Below are 19,969 nucleotides of genomic sequence, written 5' to 3'. Positions count from 1 at the left end.
TTTACGCATACCAAAGGTCCACCAAGATTCTGTCAAATATCTGATGGTTCTTTCGCCAAGTTATTGCTAATAATACAATTTATACAAAATTAATACACTCACGTCGAACAAGTGTATGGTATACCATTACTGAACATGAAATTATATTGATTGTCTTTTGCTAGACGCAGTTAGAACTGTCATTTAGATATACGTTCAGCTGGGATGTATTATCTTGTTTCCGATATAGAACAGTTCTATTATGTTACTTAAATAGCTTAATGATTTCAAATTAAATTAGCAGCAGAACAATGACTTGTTTTATGAATGAAAACTCAATACTGTGGTCTGTATTTACAAAAACGTCCAGAAACAGCACTTGAAGTTCGATCTGTTTATCTAGGGTATTTCTGTCACATTATTACAAGGTCAAAACCGGCTCCGGTAATAGAAGTGTGGGTGTTTTTTATATTCCTTTCAAATTCTGTTTTGTTAGTGGGCGTTAGGGGCGTTGCACCTTACAAAACCTCTCATGAACAGACTCAATCAAACCGAGTCTGCTATTAGTTTGTTTGATTACATTGTATGCTTCCAAAGGATCACTTTACATATTTTATTATCTTATTTTCGAATACTCGTGGTACATTACATGTTGACTGTCAGATCGCTAGAACTTCAATTTAGATACGTTTTGGCGACTTTTGAAGTTACCACCAAACATGCAATATAAAGGTTTATTTTCCATTGGAAAACAAAATATTTCTTTAGTATATTTTTGACTTGTTTAATTTATGATATCAAAATTCGGAATGTCTTTCTTGCAATAACATAAATACGGTGACGTCCAACTGTCGCAGGATTTTAAAGAAGAACTATGGCAACTTTATGAGTCAAAGTTTACATATTTTGAACCTTCTTGTGTCACAATCTACAAGCTGAAGTATAGGCTAACAATAATATTGTTCTGTAGCACGAAATTACACTTTGATGGTGTCTATTGATACATTAATCTAAATCCAGACAAAGTCGCACGCTGGCCTGACTCCGGTCAAGTAAGAAATTGTAACTGATGCGTGCAATATGACGTTTACTTTATGAATGAACACTGTATACAAATCTTTATTTCATTCATCAACAGACGACGCCGATATAAAACTTCAACATTAATTTTAATTCATTCAAAGTCCGCAGCTATTTTATCTTTGTGTTTTATCGAGGTTGTATTTCTGTAAAAGCATTACTTTCCGGAGTAATTGTTACGATCTGGTACGGGAATATAGATTTACAATATCGCATGCTAAGTTATAGCATGACAATGCATTGATATTCTACAGACACCCGAAAGAGCTTTTGTAATGAGAAGAATTAGGTTCGTAGGATTCAAAAATTATAATCATTTGTCCAATTGTATCTCTAATTTATAATAATAAACAATGATATCACATTGTATACCTTCTCGCAGTAATACTGAGAGAGTGAACTGTATACCAAGCTTAGCATATAACATGAACTGAGTTTCGTAACTGGGTCAAGTGTTTTCTAGACATTTATTCGTATATAGTTCCCGTACAAAACTTAGAGAAAGACTGTCATCAACTTGACGTTCAATAAGGCTAAAAGGAAATACTAATAATTCTCATTATTTTTCCCATAGATATATATTTTCGTACAATGTTACTTAGTACAAAGTAGTTTTTAAAACGCTAATTACTACATGTGTCTTTGTTTTAAAACGAAATACATCTATGTAACGTGTTATAAGAAAAAATAAAACAATAATTTTAAGTAATTTTCTTAATATTTTTTATTCTGTACGAAACTATTGCTTATTCTATATAAGCATGCGATTTATGTCACCCCAGTGACAATAAGCGTCAATTTTATTAAATAAATATAATAAATATTTATTGCGAGATTTCCTTGTAAAATTACTCTCAAATAATATGTTGTTAAATGACAGACTGTTAGCGCTCCAAAATTACTCCGATCATATGGCCTTACAAAATATTTAAGTAAATCAAAATAGCATAGAAACAGGGACAAGGTCATACGTTTGTCCTTACGAGCACGTATTTAGAAAACGTTATCAAATATGTGTAAATTAATATGTTTACTACAAACAGATTAATAAAGCTATGCAATATAAGTTATTGATATATAAATGGTATCATAATTGCAACCAAAAAGCCTGTATAGAAGAAGAATATTAAAAGATCATTTTTCATCCATTAGGAAAATTACATTACAAGTTGTATATAATAGAATATTAAGTAAATATATAAACATTCCGCCTCATCCTTGTAAACAGTATTCAATCGCGTTTGACGTTAAAAATCTGTCATAAAATATAGTTTAATTTGCATGTCACAACAACAATTTAACCCCACAGATTATGTGCCGCACATCACGTACTTGACACAGATCTACTGAAACTCATTATTCATATAACACACCTCCTTTCTAACCTATAATAAATCATAACAGTTCCATCAGCTTTCTATCCAATAATAAAATGTCTTTACAGCCAATCATCTTAATGTGACTTTATTGTAATGTAATATTTCTACTGTATTATTGCCGGGTAACCTTTATCAGCCACCGGCGGCCTTTTTGATAAGCTCTAGGATTTTGCTTACAGAAGAATAATCTCTAAACACGGGAAGACATAATCCTTTGCAGGAAAACAGATCATACCGCAAAGTATAATTCTTTGCATTACGATTTAACAATAATTATTATTTTAATGTGGAAAGTATAAAAAGTAGGTCTTATATTCTAAGACCATCATGCTTTGGTTTCAAGGCTTTAGCTACTCTGTGAGTCCAACCCTTCTGTAGCAAGATGGTGCCTTTATATTGCTTTGAACATCAAACAAAACCATTCATATTATTCACCAAACAATAGACCTCCAAGATAATTAAATATATATTTAAATTTCAAGACGTTTCTAGTACACGTCGATAGATCAGTGCTAAGTATTGGCCAAAATAATGTATTGACTTTGTTAGCTTGTAAGAGTATATGAATTTATTAACTGGCCGTACTTAGATTAGGAAAATACATTTACAGACAAAATACATCCCCTGATTCCCCCATCCTTGCATCACACAAATTCATTAGCAATTCGCTGTCAGTCAGTATTATCACTAAGATCAACTCTCATTCATTCCGAAATATTAAGTCTAATTAGCTACGGTGCACTCACAAGTGAAAGTCAATTACCAAAATCAAAATACGCGAATACGACTTAGTGCGGCTTCCACTCATAGTATCTACTGTATTGCTCATAGTATCGACCATGGAAGATATGGTAGACTTATATATCAATGAACACTTATCTTTGCCCAGCTTCCTTATAAAATAATTTTATTCAAGGTAGAATACATACGTTTCTTCAATCTGAAATAAATTGGATGATTTTAAAGAAAAGATATTTTTTTAATTCGAAATCAACTTGATTTTGCCAACACTGTATTACATAGACTGGGCTGCAGCTGTTGTCTAAAATGGTTTTTCTTTAAAACTGATTAATATTTAAAGAACTACTTAGTCAAGAAAACAACTTATCTGAGTCGAGAACTGAACCCGTGGTGCCTTGGTAATAAAAAGATATTACCCTTTTGCCGAGTAATTCATGGAGAAATTCATACTGAGCGACCGTTTATATAAAGTTTTATAATTATGGCAGTTTACCTTTTGTTCCCTGTGATAAAACCTTTTCAATATCAAATGGAACAAATACTTATTTCAAAGGCAAAGAAACATGGCAATATTTCATGATATATTTTTGTTTTTGTTGTCTTACGACCTGGATGTCAGTCCCGTTAAGCGGAGATACAATACATTTCATTTATCAAACATTACAAAACATGATAGTGCAACTAAACTGATTTCATTAAAGCATTGTTACCCATTCTATAGCAGAACTTACCAGTTATACATAACCAAACAATTAAGTATTGACAATGTCACAACATTGATAATTTTACATGTACATCAATAAAACTGGCTGAACGTACTATAGCTAATTTGTTGTAATGATGATTAAAATCACAGTTTTGATGATACAAACAAAAATATGAATATATAAATATGCATAAACACGAATATCCCAGAATCCTGATGAAATGCTCAATATTCAGATATGCAACATACACTTGTTTGATGATATCCCAGAATCCTGATGAAATGCTCAATATTCAGATATGCAACATACACTTGTTTGATGAATAAGTATATACTCGTACGTATGAGTTTCGTACTTTAAGTACGAAATGATAAAATACTAATAAAAGTTCTATAAACCAAAATGTATTAAAAGAATCATTACACTACGCAAACTCAATTAAATGCTATGGCCAATTAATGGATTTTAAATCTTAAGTTTTACCATAGATTCCATGTTAAGTAGCTGCAATGTAACCTTGTAATTCTGCTAGAGACTTCAAATACCAATGTGTTAAACACTGAAGCATTTTCATTTTCATTGCACCTTTCGACAGACTGAAAATGTACAAATAACTTTTATGCCAAAAGTATTTGAAAGAATGTCAAATGTTCCTGAAGGTTCTCAACCCGTCGGCAAGGCATTGGGTTTTAATATCTGCCTGCAGTCTATCGGTAAGGGCATATTTCCCTCCTATTTTCGTTTTCATTTGATAAATGCTATATTGTTTGTAAAAAAAAAACAAGCGTTGCTTTTTTTCGCATCTTATCATTGTGTCAAACTGACTATGAATGTTTTGTTGACCTAGTATTGAATTTTTCAAACATTGAAGGCATGTCCTATGTTTGGAATGAATATTAGATTATCCATAATCATATTTGAAATGGGAATTGCGTACTGTCATTCTGTCGACCACTGTCAAAATATAACTGTAAAGAATAAAAGTACGATACCACAGAGCGACAGTTAGACAAGCCCATCATGTTAGCATGCTTGTGTCATGCTGTCGCATCGTGGTGTCATTATATCGGCCGACCGATCATGTTTTCATTCATTAACAGGATTTATCAATACGACATTAAATATTTATGAAATGTCCGCTTAAAAGGAATGGTTTCTATTTTAAAGAAGATTTGTGGGTGCAGCTCTGTAAAAGTATACTACTAATTTAAAAATCTTTAAACTATCACCTTTCCGAGTTAATGTTACGACCCGGTACGGAGGTATAGGTTTTCCATGATAATGAATTGCCTCTATCGGATACTAACTGATCACCTTGCAGAATTTTGGTAATCTATACTTAGAGATGGGCTTCTGAAGAGAAAGACTTATGTTAATCGGATTACAAAATATTAATTATGTACCAAAGGTGCCATTCCAATTATATCTTTCTATTTTAATAATATTCAAGAATGTCACATAGTTCATTTATATTTGTGTACCATCTCGTAGTAGTTATGAGACTGAAATTCATTTTTAATTACATCTGTATGCCAAGCTGAACTTCTTATATAGTCTGATTGTCGTAAGTGTGTCTGAAATAAGATTCAGTTATTTTTCTAGTGATTATTTTGTATAGTTCATGCAGAAATTCAAAAGCAAGACATTCATCGACCTAAAGTTCAAAAAGGCTAAAGGACGTTGGTAATGAAATGTATACGTTGACTACTCCAAAAACAGCTGAGAGTTGGCAAGTTATTTATAACTTGAAAATATCAAACACCGATACGATCAGTCAACACAATGTGAATGCAAGAGTACACAAAACATTAGTTGTGACTTGGAGGAGGTAAAAGGTGTTATTTGTTGGACAACATAAACTGGTTCAAACTCCATAGTGTTGTTTTGCCACTGACTGTTCACATGCTACTGAGCTCCTTTACTTCATCCTTGTTTAATTGTTTTACATTGGCTATCTTTTTTTGTCTGAATACCAATCATTGAAACATCATAATACACTGCTGCTTCATGCATGGGTGAATCGGTGGTCTAGAGCTAACACGCTTGACTGTTAATTCAGATGTTCAGAGTCCAGCCAAGCTCTTGACTGTCTCTCCATCCAATACAGAGACAATACTGGTTCATCTAAGGGACTTTAATGTATCGATGCGTTACACCTGACATGATAAAAGTCTAGGTTATATCGACTGAATTGACCTTTCTATTTATCTCCAGGAATTTTCCTTCGCTCTGTCCCTCTTGTCAGACGGTTACGTCTGTATTTGTAGAGGATGAACTTGGCACTATTTCCTTTACATTTTGCTTTGCTTTTCTGATCTGCTTGTAGTGCATTTTCTGAACATAATAAGTGTACACTCAGTTTGACTAAGGCTGTTGATGTGAGAATGAGAGGTAACATAATGTGTACCTCTTAGTGCCGGCTTATAATTGGAGCTCTATCATCAAGAAACGCTGAATGGTCTCCCTCATGCGAAAATTGTTAAGCACATAGCATGTCGCTACACTTTCCTACGACTGATAAAGTGTAAGACACCTCGATTCCTACAAAAGACGGACGGAGGTAGTGGAATTTTTGTCTTGCAGCTTGTTTAGTCGTGCCCTTTAAAAGATGGGCTTTTGGTGCTCCGTCTTCAGACAATTTGATGAGTACATTGGTGTAATTATACCCTTAATTGACCCTTTTTATATGTTTCTGTAGGAAACTGCCCTTAGATATCATCTAAGTTTTCATACTTTGGCTTAGACTTCTTTTGAGGACTTCTTCCCTGTATGGCATAAGTAACTAAAGATTATAAATCATTAATAAAACTTTACGATAGAATTAGTTTGATGTTTTGACACTGTTGCTAGTATTATAATTGGCTTATATCCGAGTTAGTTTAGGCATATAATAAATCTAAAGAAAATTTCATTGAGAGTTTTGTATCTCATAAAGCATATGGTCCCTGCAAGCAAGAGATCAATCATAGCTCTCTTGGAACCTGCAATGGTTGTTCATCATGTCGAACCTTCTACGTTAATTTACCATGTTTTCGAACCTAGAATGGTTGTCCATGGTAGTCTAACCTACTACGGCTGTGAACCATGTGCTTGTCTGATGGTTGCGAACTGTGTACATTAATGTTTCGTAACATTTGCTAAGACAACTAATAAAATATTTATACGCGATACGTTCACAAATATGATGTCAAAATGGAGTATATGGCACCCCATTATTGAACATAAAAGTTTGTCTGCGGCCGCCTGCTAGACGTAATAAGGTTATTTAGATGTTTTTGTCTGCTATGATCAAATGCTTCGTCTCCAAAATAGAACAGTTATATAATTTCATTTAAATAGCACGATCAATTAGCACTGAAGCAACCATTAATTTGAGTAAAACTTGAATACAGTAGACTCTGTATTTACCCATTTGTTTTCATTTATAAATATACAATGGTGAATGACATTAAATATTCATTACTTAAAGTTTGAACTATTTATTTAAGTTATTTCTGCCGTAGGAGTACTAAAATTAGTTCATAATTGATTTCTGTGATAGAAATGTAGGTGTATTTCTTTATATCCCGTGACAGGAAATGTCTAATATTTGTGGTGGAAAATTTTGATAACGTACATTATTTTGATTGGTTTGATAAGAATGTGTGTGTTCGGGTTTAACGTCTTTTTCAGTCATATATACGACAGTGTCTACTTATAGCAGTGAGCACAATGCCCAACTTTATAGAGCTGCGTCACGTGACATGATACCTCATCCAGTTACATTAAACTGAAACCGGGCTGACCAGTCCTAGCACTATCCTCTTAATGCTGAGCGTCAAGTAAGGAAGCTTCTAGTACCATTTTTTACGTCTTTGGTATGACGCGACCAGGGATCGAACCCACGACCTCCCGCATTCGAAATGGACGCTCACCACTTGGCTACAGAGGCGGTGGTGGTCAAAAGAACTTCATTAGGTTGAAACCGCGAAGCGGTTGAAACCTATTATAACCGTGTTCTGGATACTGCAAGAATTCAATAATGACAGTTTTCACTGAAGCAGATTAATCCGCCGTTCTATTTCCGCACTACTTTTATTGATTATTTACGAGAATACCGACCGCTTATCTCTCTACATAATTTCTATGTAAAAGTTCCTGGTCAGGTTTAACAATCATTTCAATGCACGTGATAAGAGAAAATATATCAAATGATACGTCTTTGAAAAGCCCGAATCGCAAGCTTTGTAAATAGAAACATGACACACTTGCAGTTTAAAAATAGCAAATTCTATAGGTTTTAGCGTAAAGTAACGTGACCTCAAGATTTTGGCTAAAAGATATCTTTAATATCTTTCTTACAAATTGAAGTTTTGTCATATTATGAATACGAGTTATTTCAAAAATACCAAATCAAGAAAAAAATGACCGCGTCGGGAATCGAACCCGGACCGTCGCGACAATAAAGAGGTTTTGCGACTGTCGTTACCAATAGAGCTATAGGCTTTAGTGTTTAACACGTGTTAAATATAGATATGTATAATGGAGATAGTTTAGTCCGAGTGAACGCTTTTCGATTTCATTGTAAAAAGTAGTATTTAATTCTCGTGTGTTTCTGTAACATACAGTCTGCCAGTAAGTATGTTTCAAAGCATTCTTAAGAAATATAGCATTTATTTCCAGATATCTAAAAATCTTCTCTTTGTTGTTGTCAAACGATCTGGAGGCCAATGCCTTTAACTGTTAAATTTGAATACTAGTATCTAATATTTCTATTATCTATATTCTCTTTGTGAATATTTGTGTTTTAAATGAAACAGGCACTGTATTTCTCATTGGTATCATTACAGTAAATTTTAATGAAGCCGATATAGGCCCGTCAGTGTGTTTTTAAGACACTTGATGGTTTTAATCAAAGCAGAATTTAAAGTATATAATATAACATGGATGCAAATGGTTTGAATGTTATACTGTTTCATCGTTCCAAGTGACTTGAACTAATACAGCGGAGTGGTTTATTGCACATCAAATGCGGGTTTCAACCTGTCTGTGCTGTCAGCGCTTTGATTTTTGAATTGTATTGACAATGTGAAATTATTAGAATGCAAATGTTTAAGTATTTTGTTCCATTGGTAATTTCAGTCGTTCTTTTGGAAGTCAAAATTTTCAAAGTTGCAATTTGATTACTACTGTCCTATATTAAACTTTCATCATATCATACAAAGTAAATCTAATGCTTACGTTAAGCAACTGAAGACTTTAAGAAAATTATTTTTCGAAATGTCTATGACAGGAATTTTCATATGGAAAGTACAGTTTGGCCATAAAGTAAAACGATGAAAGATGCATTTTTGTGTTTTGAAAAATCAAAATGATTTCAGAATATTAATAAACTGGGGGCATTGAATTAGTATTGAATTAGCTGTAATAAAATGTTACTATTTGAAAATATCTTTCTGTATTATACTTCTGTACTGGCAAATATATATACAGCATTTCATAGATAGCCCTTATCCACAAGCATCTCCATTTGACAAGTTAAATCATACCAGTTTCTTTACCAACCGGACACATATGTACTGTTCCCGCTAAAGTGATTTCCAAGTCAGGATCCTGTTTGATACTGCAGATTAACTTATTTCCGGGCCATAATTCGTTTGTATCATGTTCATCTTGTCCCAGTGTGATACTTGTAAGATTGTCTCCACTTTGGACTGTTATGTACATCCGTTCACATTTACAAGGACTTAATCAGTATAATGAAATCAAAATTCTTGTATCAATTAAAATTCAATGAAGAACTGTTTGGGTATATTTTATGTTACTTTGTTTTGCAATTTCATTGGCAACATATATTTAAAACCTTGAACTTTATGTTCTGTAGTAATAATACTTAATTTTGAATGATTTTCCGGTTCATTTGGTGCTCTAATTTGGACAAGCTTTGAGCATCAGTTTACTGAATAATACAATTAAAATATAAATTTTCTTATTGTTGTAAGTTAGAATATATAGAGGATATTCAAGTTTTTTGCATGTATGTGGTTTTTATTTTCATCGAGTGGTATGAAAATAAAATATATAAAGTAGCCACGAGTGAAATAAGTTTTTTCATACCTCGAGATGAAAATAAAAACCATATTCAGGCAAAAAACTTGAATTTTCTGTTTATTATATACACAAATGATTTAAAACGTCGTTTGTTTACATTTAGAAGTCAGAACGGGTGTCATCTTCAGTACAGCTGAAATTATTCTTATTTTAGAAATAAACAAAAAACATTACCTTTACAACATCCTCAGAAACATTAAATATGAAAGTGTAGTTGTACGAGTTGCGTACAACTCGCAGTTCCCGGTAATGTCTTTATTTTTTTTCTGGCGTTTCTCAAACGATCTCCCGAGTAATGTCTCTCCTCGAAGGTTTAAATGCCATGTAGTCGTACAGATACCGGTTAGAATGTACGGGCAGGCTGCGATCATTGTAAATTCTATATTTTGACGACTTGAAATAGACATTTTCCCCTCCGAAAGGTGAATCGACCTAAGTAATTGCCCAAGAATACCAAAGTAATTCCGAATACCAGTGCAAATATAGAAAATATGTTTCACTGCAGGGAAAATATAGAAAAATAGGTTTCACTGCAGTGAAAAATAAATACTGTGAAAATATGAATTTTATTTCATCAATAATTTCCAGTATTTTATTAGTATGTATATAATAAAGTTCAAGATTTGCCAGTATTTCCAAGTACATATTTGAAAGTACTAACGTTCAGATTTATACTTTAATAACAGTACAAGGAGGTAAAAATGAGCTCTTTTAAATGTGTGGAAATTTTACAAGAGTAGCCCAACCTGTTGTTATTTGTAAAATGACAATCGCATATCTTTAATTTAAACGTAAATTTAACTTTTCAGAAATGATTTGATATTTTACTGTTCTAAATGTTTAGATGAGCCCAAAACTTATAGACTATGTACATAAAGTCTTGTACAACATGTGTAACTATTACAACAAGTTTTATTCAAATACTTATTTTTCACGCATAAACATGGTTTTGTGTTATTTTTTGCTTCAATCTAGAGCATAAAATTAGTGTATTAGATAAAAAATCTCTTCACCCTATATTTGACCAAAGTAGTTTTATTCACTCACGTTTCAATAAAATCTGATATTGCTTCTGTCACGGTACGGACTTGGTCACGTTAGGGAAGAAGATGTGTCAGGCAGCCGTTAAGCTCAGTCGGTAGAGCACTCGCCCTGTAAGCGAGGGGTCCCGGTTTCGAGCTCCGGACTGACTGCGCATTTTTCTCACCCTGTGACACTTCAATGTAATTGAAACTATTTGAAACCTGAATCAAGGAAAACCTGTTTTATCAAAATTTGTCTTTAACTGAAGAAATAAAAATACGAATTTATGAGTTTAATTGTTTATCAATGTACGTGGCGGTAGAAGAACTGTCTTTGAACTTTCATTGTTTTAATGTTTACTTTGCTTTTTACTTTGATCTACAAAACTGTTCTTTCTTTCTGATGAAGTAGATACGTTAGTGAAGCATTTAATAAGCCATTTGACGTAGTTAGAATAACTGTCAACATGTAAGATCTGGAAAGATAAACACACTGTTTTTTAACATAATCACTCAAATGAGTAATAATTGACTTATTTGCAACGAAACAAATAATCACCGAAACTTTTACACTTAAATGGCATTATTTGTAGGCATTAAATTACAACTTTTATACTTTATTTATTATGTGCTGTAAAATTACACCGGATCGAATAACCTTTTCAATTAATGTTGAATGTTTTTCTTCATTTTAAATATGTGTGACGTCTTAAATACCTGAGCCAATCAATGAAATCATTTTAAATACATTTTAATTTTAGTGGGAAAAACAGCAGTATACAATTATCAAATTGTTTACAATAGTAATAGCTTAAATTGCATTTTGAATGGAAATAGGTGAATGAAATGTTTAAATACAATCAAATGCCAGACTGACCAACAGTCCAGTATCCTGTGTGGCTAGGGGAGATTTACATGCGATAAATATTTTAAAGATCATCATAATGTATTTAAAGATATAATTCTAATCAGAATTAAGTTGACATAATTAAGGAACCAAGTTGGCCAGTCTAAACCTACTTTAAAGCTTGCAATAACTCGTCATTGCTACTCAATACCCCACAAAATACAGAGACAAATAAAAGAAAATACATTTTCGTAGAATCTTTTTGTCCTACTGTCTTATTTACTGTGTAGCATATTTTGTTGGGATAAAGCTAATGCATGCCTTGTTTTCAGGGAGTCATGTAACTGTAATAAATGATGAAATATTACATGTATTTGTATTCATTTCTCAAGATATATGATATTGTAACTAACTGAAATAGGCTAAATATGCAGTTGGTATGCGTTACATTCTGTTTAAAATCTGATTTTTTTATCCTGTATTTTATTAATGATCATTTTCCAGTGTACAAAGTATGTATCAAATTGTATTACAGTGAAAAGAAAATCGTCGAAATTTTCTAAATATGGTTATTTGTGGCTTGTTTAACTTGATTTTTCGTTTTCAAACTTATTTAATGTTTCTGTATGTTCTTCCAATATTTATGGCAGGAGCAACGAATCAGTTACTGGTTCCTGTTTCGGTTGCTCTAAAATGGCAATACGGTTTGCATATACATGTAGTTGTATACATTTTAAAAATTCCCAAGGAAATCGTGTTAAACCCATATAAGCAAATGTTTTATATCTTGTGTAGGGTAGGAGACTCACTGTTTGTTGTTTTTGGCATACTTTTCAATAATCCATCTGAAGAAAATAAGAGGCCCCTCTAATTTCATTCACATATAATTTTGTTCGCAAGAAAGTGTTTTTATACAGGTCAAACTGGTTTGTCAAGTTGATTTCGAAGTCAATACAATACTTTTATTTTGTGTTGGGTTTAACGTCGCATCGACACAGTTATATGTCATATAGCGACTTTCCAGCTTTAATGGTGGAGGAAGACCCCAGGTCCCTCCATGCATAATTTCATCACGAGCGGGCACCTGGGTAGAACAACCGACCTTCCGTAAGCCATACTACATTAAAAGAATACATCTTAGTAGTTTAGATATAAATATTATACCTGAGGAATTGTGGGAATGTACCTGTTTTAGGTATTGGTTGAGCTAGAAGATTAAAATCCTGGATATCTTTTACTGAAAAACAAATACATGCCTTACTTATTTACTTTTCTTTCTGTTTGAACTCTATTTTATGGTCAGTTTAACTTAAAAAAAGAAAGTCGAACGTTATAGATTTTCGGTTACTCCCGTTCTAGCATAACACAGGAAACTGTTGTCAATGCCATTATGTTCTAACTGATGTTATAAATTTTATTACATTTCTGCATTCGACTCACTTTAGGCTTACAAGACTGGTTCACACTCGGCACAAGCACGGCTCGGTTGACTCAGGTATGGCAAAACCCTATCGAGTCATTGCAATTACCTGTTTTACATATAATTGTTTTCAACTAAAAGAGGACGTTTAGCTTGTAATAATACAAGTTTATCAAATTTGAACTATATATTCATTTTTGTTTTCGAGTCCCATTTTTCTTCTGTTTGTATGCTGAGCAATGTCTCCATCGGCTTGAAAACAAAACATTCGGCTTCGTCACGTACACATAGTGTGTATACACTTCATCCTTTACACAAAGTGTGTCTACATGTTATCACTGATATACAGTGTGTTTGCAAAGGAAATGTCACATTGACATGTAAATTTACACGGACACAAATCTGTAAGGATCCGCATTCACTATCTGATTTGAATATATACAATGTACATGACAAAACACTTACGATTGTCTAAAATTAATGTAATACGAAACTGAAAACAAACTAATTTATTTAATTTTTTTTTTTTTGAGAATAAAAATGATATTTTTTCTACATACTTTTAGAAGAATTTGAAACATCGTTTGATTTCTTATATTTTTTCTCTGTCTGTTATGGTGCCTTATCTCACTCTATCCCTCTGGTCAGTTCAGTCTGTCTGTACTTGTAGAGGATTAATTGGCACCATGAGTGGCTGCTTTTGAATGTAAAGCGCCTTTGAACATTTTGTTATGAAAAGGCCGTCTTATATATATACATTTTGCTTTTGATAACTGTTTGTTTGCATCATTCTAATTTGCAATACATATGATGAGATATGTACTGTATGACACGTGAACAATTCAATGCAATATTTGATGCCTCTCAAGGTCAAGCGATTAAGGTCGTTGATTTCTAATCACATACCCCTTTAAATACCACTGTAGGTTCAAATCATCTTGGATTGTCATTTGAAGACGGAAGATCAGTGAATCTACCCAGGTGTCCACATAATTGAAAATGCGATTTTCCTCCATAATATAAAGCTATAAGGCCGCCCTTTGACGTATAACGTGTCGATATAGTTTATAACCCAGAGAAAGAATAAAAAATGCAATATTATATCATCTTAAGAAGCGTTCTACAATGTATACATTTATCTAGATATAATCTTTTAATTTCAATTAAATTCGAAACTCAGTTTGCCTATAGCTATTTGCCAACTGCTAATTGCCATTCGCGAATTGATAATTGCTTTCTGCAAAAAATATTTACCTATTGCCATTTGCTACTTACTTATTGTAATTTCCCATTGCTAATATTGTTTTTCGCTAGCTACTATTTACAACACTTCCGTAGTTTTATAATTTGGTATCATACAGGCAGAGGACGAGTTTGAGAAAATATACATGAAAGGTCGAACAATACCGGAAACAAACGACGATGAGAGCTATCTTTCTGCGTGTCACAATGCGCCTAGTGAGTTTGACTGGAGAACGCATGGATACGTTTCTCCTGTTAAAAGTCAGGTAAAGTTATTATACTCTAATAATGTGTTGACAAAGCAAGAAAGTGGTGGCTGGTTCGTACGGTATTCCGTTTAGACCTTCGAGATTTTTATTCCTGAGCCCCATACCTCGAAAGTCGAAATCACGAAACTACAATTATGATGAAAGTCGAATCCACGATGTTTAGGTCGAAAAACACGAAGCTATGATGGGGAAAGTAGAAATCACGAATCCAAGATAATAAAAAGGCGATATCGTTTCGACTTTCATTATCAAACTTTCAACTTTTGATTTCCATCATCGTAGTTTCGACTTTCACCATCTTAGTGTCGACTTTCATCATCGTGTTTTCGAGTTTCCACTTTTAAATTCGGTGATGAAAGTCGAAAGCACGAAGGTAAAAGTCGACAACACGATGATGAAAGTTGAAACTACGATGTTGGAAGTTGAAACTTTGATTACGAATGTCGAAAATCGAAAGGACGATTATAAAAGCACGACACCACGATGGAGAAATCGCGATATGATATCGCGTTTTCATTATCGTGGTTTCGTGATTTCGACTTTACCATCGTAGTTTCGAGTTTTTATCATAGCGATTTCGACTTTCATCATCATGTTTTCGACCTTCCTCATCGTAGTGTCGTGATTTCGACTTTCGAGATATGGGGTTTAGAAAGTCCAAACGGAACACCACTGGTTCGACTGTAGTTGAAGACACCGAGTTGTGCTTTAGCCTAATGTTTTTATTAGGCATCGCACCTTTGTTAAATCACATGGATTTAGCCATGAGAAATGACGTTATTTGTTACTGAACAAAACTTAAATCATTTTGTGTCACTCTCGAGTCAGCTTACAATGACTACCAATAGCAAATTAGCTGAATTTTGAACGTCGAAATGAAATATATCATATATTATAACTGCATTTCAGGGACGCTGTGGCGCTGCCTCGATATTTGCATCTGTTGGTTCCCTTGAAGGGGTATATGCGATAGCAAAACGAGTTCGATTTCAGGAACTTTCAACTGAAAATGTAATAGATTGCATTCCAGACTGTAAGAAATATTTCGATTGTATATTAGTTTTTTAACATTCATGACAGACGTTCCATTTTAAATAAATTGCATTGCTGTCTATGTTGTATGTCTTCCGACTCTTTAAGTAACTTATAATATTGTTACCTGTAGTCTTGCTGCTTGCTAGATAATGTATTATATGGCTTTCCTATATTCGAAGAAACTATACTAAATACAAACTCGAAATTATGTTATTGTCCACAATCTTCACTTTAAAGTCGTCATGCCGAGGCGATGTCTGAATCAAAATTTCTATACAGCAGTTGCACAATATTCAGAAACTATTTCCTGACAAACAGTTTGATTTTATAACTTCATATTTTATGCATTAATATCATTTATTAAAACACTGGAAGTTACGTGTCGAGGAGGGACCAATGTTGTCGCTGTTTACAAATACATCCAAGAAAATGGTGGCATCGACAGTGCAGCTTGCTACCATTCTAGTACATCTGTAAGTATATAGAAATCAGTATCTATTTCACAGAATTTTCTTAAACACTGTTATCAGTACAGTACAAACCATGGAATATCCATTATTACATTTTGTCAATCAGTTTGCAACATTTGCTAAAGCATAGTTTTATGCTTTGTAGTAGAACAACGAGCAATGTACCAGTTACAATGATATTTGTGAAAATGTATATATAATAGACAAACAACAGCTGATAACAGGTTTTTACAGATACTGTACAATAAAATATACATTGGCAAGGTCAAACAAAGCTCTGATACCATTCTTACTGACGCTATACTATGATACATATGGATGTCTTACCAGGTGCTAAAACGCATTCGACTTTCTTTCGAGAGTTGAATAGTTTTGTATGGAATGTCGTCATAGCGATGAGAACGGCTCATGAATTGTATTAACTTGAGCAGCAGCTGGTCGTAAGGCGGCCGTAGAGAGTCAGCAGTACTTTGTTTAGATATTATTTTTTTCAGGTACATTTGATGTTACTTTATTAAAGAGTTCCGCTTATTTCAGTGCTAGAGGAGTGATAGGTATTCTAAAAGTCATTACCTCTCGTGCAAAATCTTATTTAATACGAGTCAACTATTATTTTCTGGGATGTGCCTGTGCTGGGTTTTCTTATGATTACGATGTTTTATATTGTCATCCTCAGAAGCAGAAGTGTCATTACAATAAAAGCTGTAAAGCTGCTAAGTGTAATGGATACAAATGGGTGAAGAAAAATGAAGACTCTCTGAAATGTAGCTTGGTTTCTGTTGGACCAATTGCTGTTAGCTTGGACGTCAATCACCGCTCTTTCTGGTATCATCTTACAGTACTTCTTTAAAAAAAACAAGCGTGTACTCACTCCTGCGATACAAAGCGAAACCTAAATATACTTCATTGTCCTCTCATTTGGCCGACAGAGGGATGCAGTAATATTTTATCAAACATTTTAATACGCATGGTGATATTTTTATTATTTACATTTCACATGGAGATCTTTAGTAAGATCTTTAGAATACAGGTATACAGGCAGACAGGAAAATTAGTTTACTATAATGTCTAACGTTTTCTAAAGTCTATATAAAATGTAACGACGGCAACAAGATGGAAAATTCTTGAGACTGTTATTAAAGATGTTGTATTTCGGTTACAAAAAGCATTGTATTACTGCATCGGCGATGCATTTCAGGTTATATAAAAATGGTATTTGGTACAACCCGAGATGTTCCAAAGACAGACCAAACCATGTTATGTTAGCGGTAGGTTACGGTACTGAAAGCAAAGGAATGGATTACTGGATAATCAAAAACAGGTAACACCAAATATCGTTCAAAGCAGCTGTGAATTATAATTAACATTGAATATTTATTATTTGACTATGAAATTTTTCATAAAATAAACCGCCATTTTATACCATTTTTTCTTCCGTCTACACCAGATGACAATGATCTATCTATGAAATAGTATTAAATATTACAAAGGCATATACATAGGAATATATGTAATACCTGGTATAATTCAATTGTAAGCGCGTAATGGGTTACAATCATTACCACCTGTTTTTAATTAGTATTAAACAATAAACTGTATTACTTTACTTGCAGTTGGGGCACCAGCTGGGGAAAGCAGGGTTACGTATTTACATCTCGAAACAGGAACAACATGTGTGGTGTTGCCTCTAATGCTACCTATCCGGCAGTATAAACGAACCAGTCTTCTCAATGGAAGTTTAATATTAATCCACAGCCTCATCTTCTTTTTCTTGATGTATTTTATTGTTTAATTTGAGTGAAGTGTCTTCTACTCAGGTTTACAGTTCGAAATGAGGAACAATATGTTTGATTTTGCTACTGGCTTTACAGTGAGTTGAAGCAGTGATATGAACGATATGAAAGTCATTATTTTCTATTTAATGGTATGACGTTCATTTGTTTTCATGTAACTATTTTACGGTTGGAATAAACTCCACTACTTCCTTAATTTACATAGGGTTTTGGTGATTGATACTTGCATTTGTTGAGGTCGCTCATGGTACGTTGCAAGATTTTCTGCATGATATACATTTCATTACCTCTGGTGAAGAGACTTAAAAAATGAGTCGGTTATCATTTTGTTGGGTTGCGCCTACGCTGGATTTTCCTGTATATTATATTGAAAATAAAATCTGTAAAAAAGATCCTTTGAGTCTATCTAGTTCTATCAGCGTTTGTTCATGGTGGTAGATATGGTCATTTATTTGCTGCTCTGTCGTTATCGACAACAGAATATCATAAATGTCTTAATTTGAAGTAGGAAGCATTTATAATAATAACAAGATGTTTTGATAATATCATTCCTTGTAATGCTGATCCCTGTAATGCTGTTCCCTGTAATGGATATAAAAATGTAACTAAAACGAAGTCTGTGATATACGTTTTGGTATCGTCTTAAGGTCACATCATCTAAAGCTAAACGCGCCCTCACTTTGTAAAACCAAAAGAAACTTAGACATATTTTATTCTCCTCACGGTCGGCAGGGAGTTGCATTAACAATTTATCAAATATTTTAATACGCATTTTGACATTTAAATATTTCAATCTTATATGCATGGAGCGCTTTCGTGTAATCTAAAGGATACAAGTAATTTGTAGCCAGAATAACTACTTTACGATCATTTCTGTCTGTTTCTAAAAATCTGAAAGTTACAAAACAATTATGGAAAGTTCTTGTAGCTATTGTTAAAAATTGCAAGTTGGTTTGCTATATGTGTTTTGCTTCGGCAATGTATTTCATGTATTATAAACGTGATATTTGGTACGAACCGAAATCTAATAAAGACAGGCCAAATCATGCGTGTCAGCGGTAGGTCACGGAACTGAACGCATAGGACTGGACCACTTGATTATATTATACAGGTAACTGACCAAACAATTTATTTGAAATATCAAATATTTTCGTAGCTTTTAGTTATAGAGCCATGTTATTTATGTGAGTATGAAATATTCTCATAATGGGCCTCCGTAGCCGAGCGGTTAAGGTCACCGCTCTAACCGCTGCTGGTTCGAAACATTGCTTTGATGTAAAATTCTTTAATACTCCAGCTGCCCCATCCGTTGATTACGTTAGTGATAATCTTAAAGACACTTCCAGCGAATCGGGTAATCAGGTTGGCTCCAGAGTAGAATCACAACATTCTGTAAACCAGTTGGATTGCTTGAAGAAACTTCTCTACTTTCTGAATCTAATCGCAAACCCCGTTGTATGTTCTACCCACACCTTTTTCAAGCAAGGATTTTAAGGTAATCATTACATCAAAGTATTGATTTGTTTTGTCCAAACGGAATTGTGCCAGTAATGTTCATTTCCAATCCAAATTGCAGTTTCCACAACCTGTAAACTTTTATGAAAAAATGGCTTATATTTTTCACTGCGAAAAAGCCGTTTCTGTCTCCTGCCTGTAGATCATATTAGGCCGTTTATGACCTTGTCTATAGCATTGTCTGTTTTGTCAGGATCTAATAAATTTAACTGTATATACCTATAGCCACAATGAAGTTTTCAAAATTTAAGAAGAAAACAAAACTTATATCATATTAATCAAAATGAAACTTGATGAAGTACTCGGTGGCTTACAATTTATCAGATTGTCATGACTAGGCAAACTGTCGTAAAGCCACCTGCATGACAAATTATATATCA

At 33.5% G+C, this 19,969-nt stretch overlaps 1 protein-coding gene across 3 annotated transcripts; it reads left to right on the top strand.

Annotated features, from left to right (window-relative positions):
- Window positions 1-14,605: 14,605 nt before the first annotated feature.
- On the top strand, window positions 14,606-18,466 carry LOC123556631 (cathepsin K-like). 3 transcript variants are annotated; one of them, XM_053542894.1, is made up of 6 exons: window positions 14,606-14,773; window positions 15,686-15,809; window positions 16,187-16,284; window positions 16,958-17,106; window positions 17,480-17,602; window positions 17,895-18,466. In XM_053542894.1, the coding sequence occupies exons 1-6, from the start codon at window positions 14,654-14,656 to the stop codon at window positions 17,992-17,994; spliced, it is 714 nt and encodes a 237-aa protein (XP_053398869.1). In that variant the 5' UTR covers window positions 14,606-14,653; the 3' UTR covers window positions 17,995-18,466. The 3 variants fall into 3 exon arrangements, 1 of the variants encoding a protein (XP_053398869.1); XR_008370908.1 differs by having other exon boundaries at window positions 14,606-15,588; window positions 15,770-16,284; XR_008370909.1 differs by lacking the exon at window positions 15,686-15,809 and having other exon boundaries at window positions 14,608-14,773.
- Window positions 18,467-19,969: the final 1,503 nt, after the last annotated feature.

Source organism: Mercenaria mercenaria, chromosome 5 (genome assembly GCF_021730395.1).
Source record: "Mercenaria mercenaria strain notata chromosome 5, MADL_Memer_1, whole genome shotgun sequence".
Lineage (NCBI taxonomy): Eukaryota > Metazoa > Mollusca > Bivalvia > Venerida > Veneridae > Mercenaria > Mercenaria mercenaria.
Note: the sequence above shows the minus strand (reverse complement) of the source record. Positions and strands in the feature narration are given on the sequence as shown.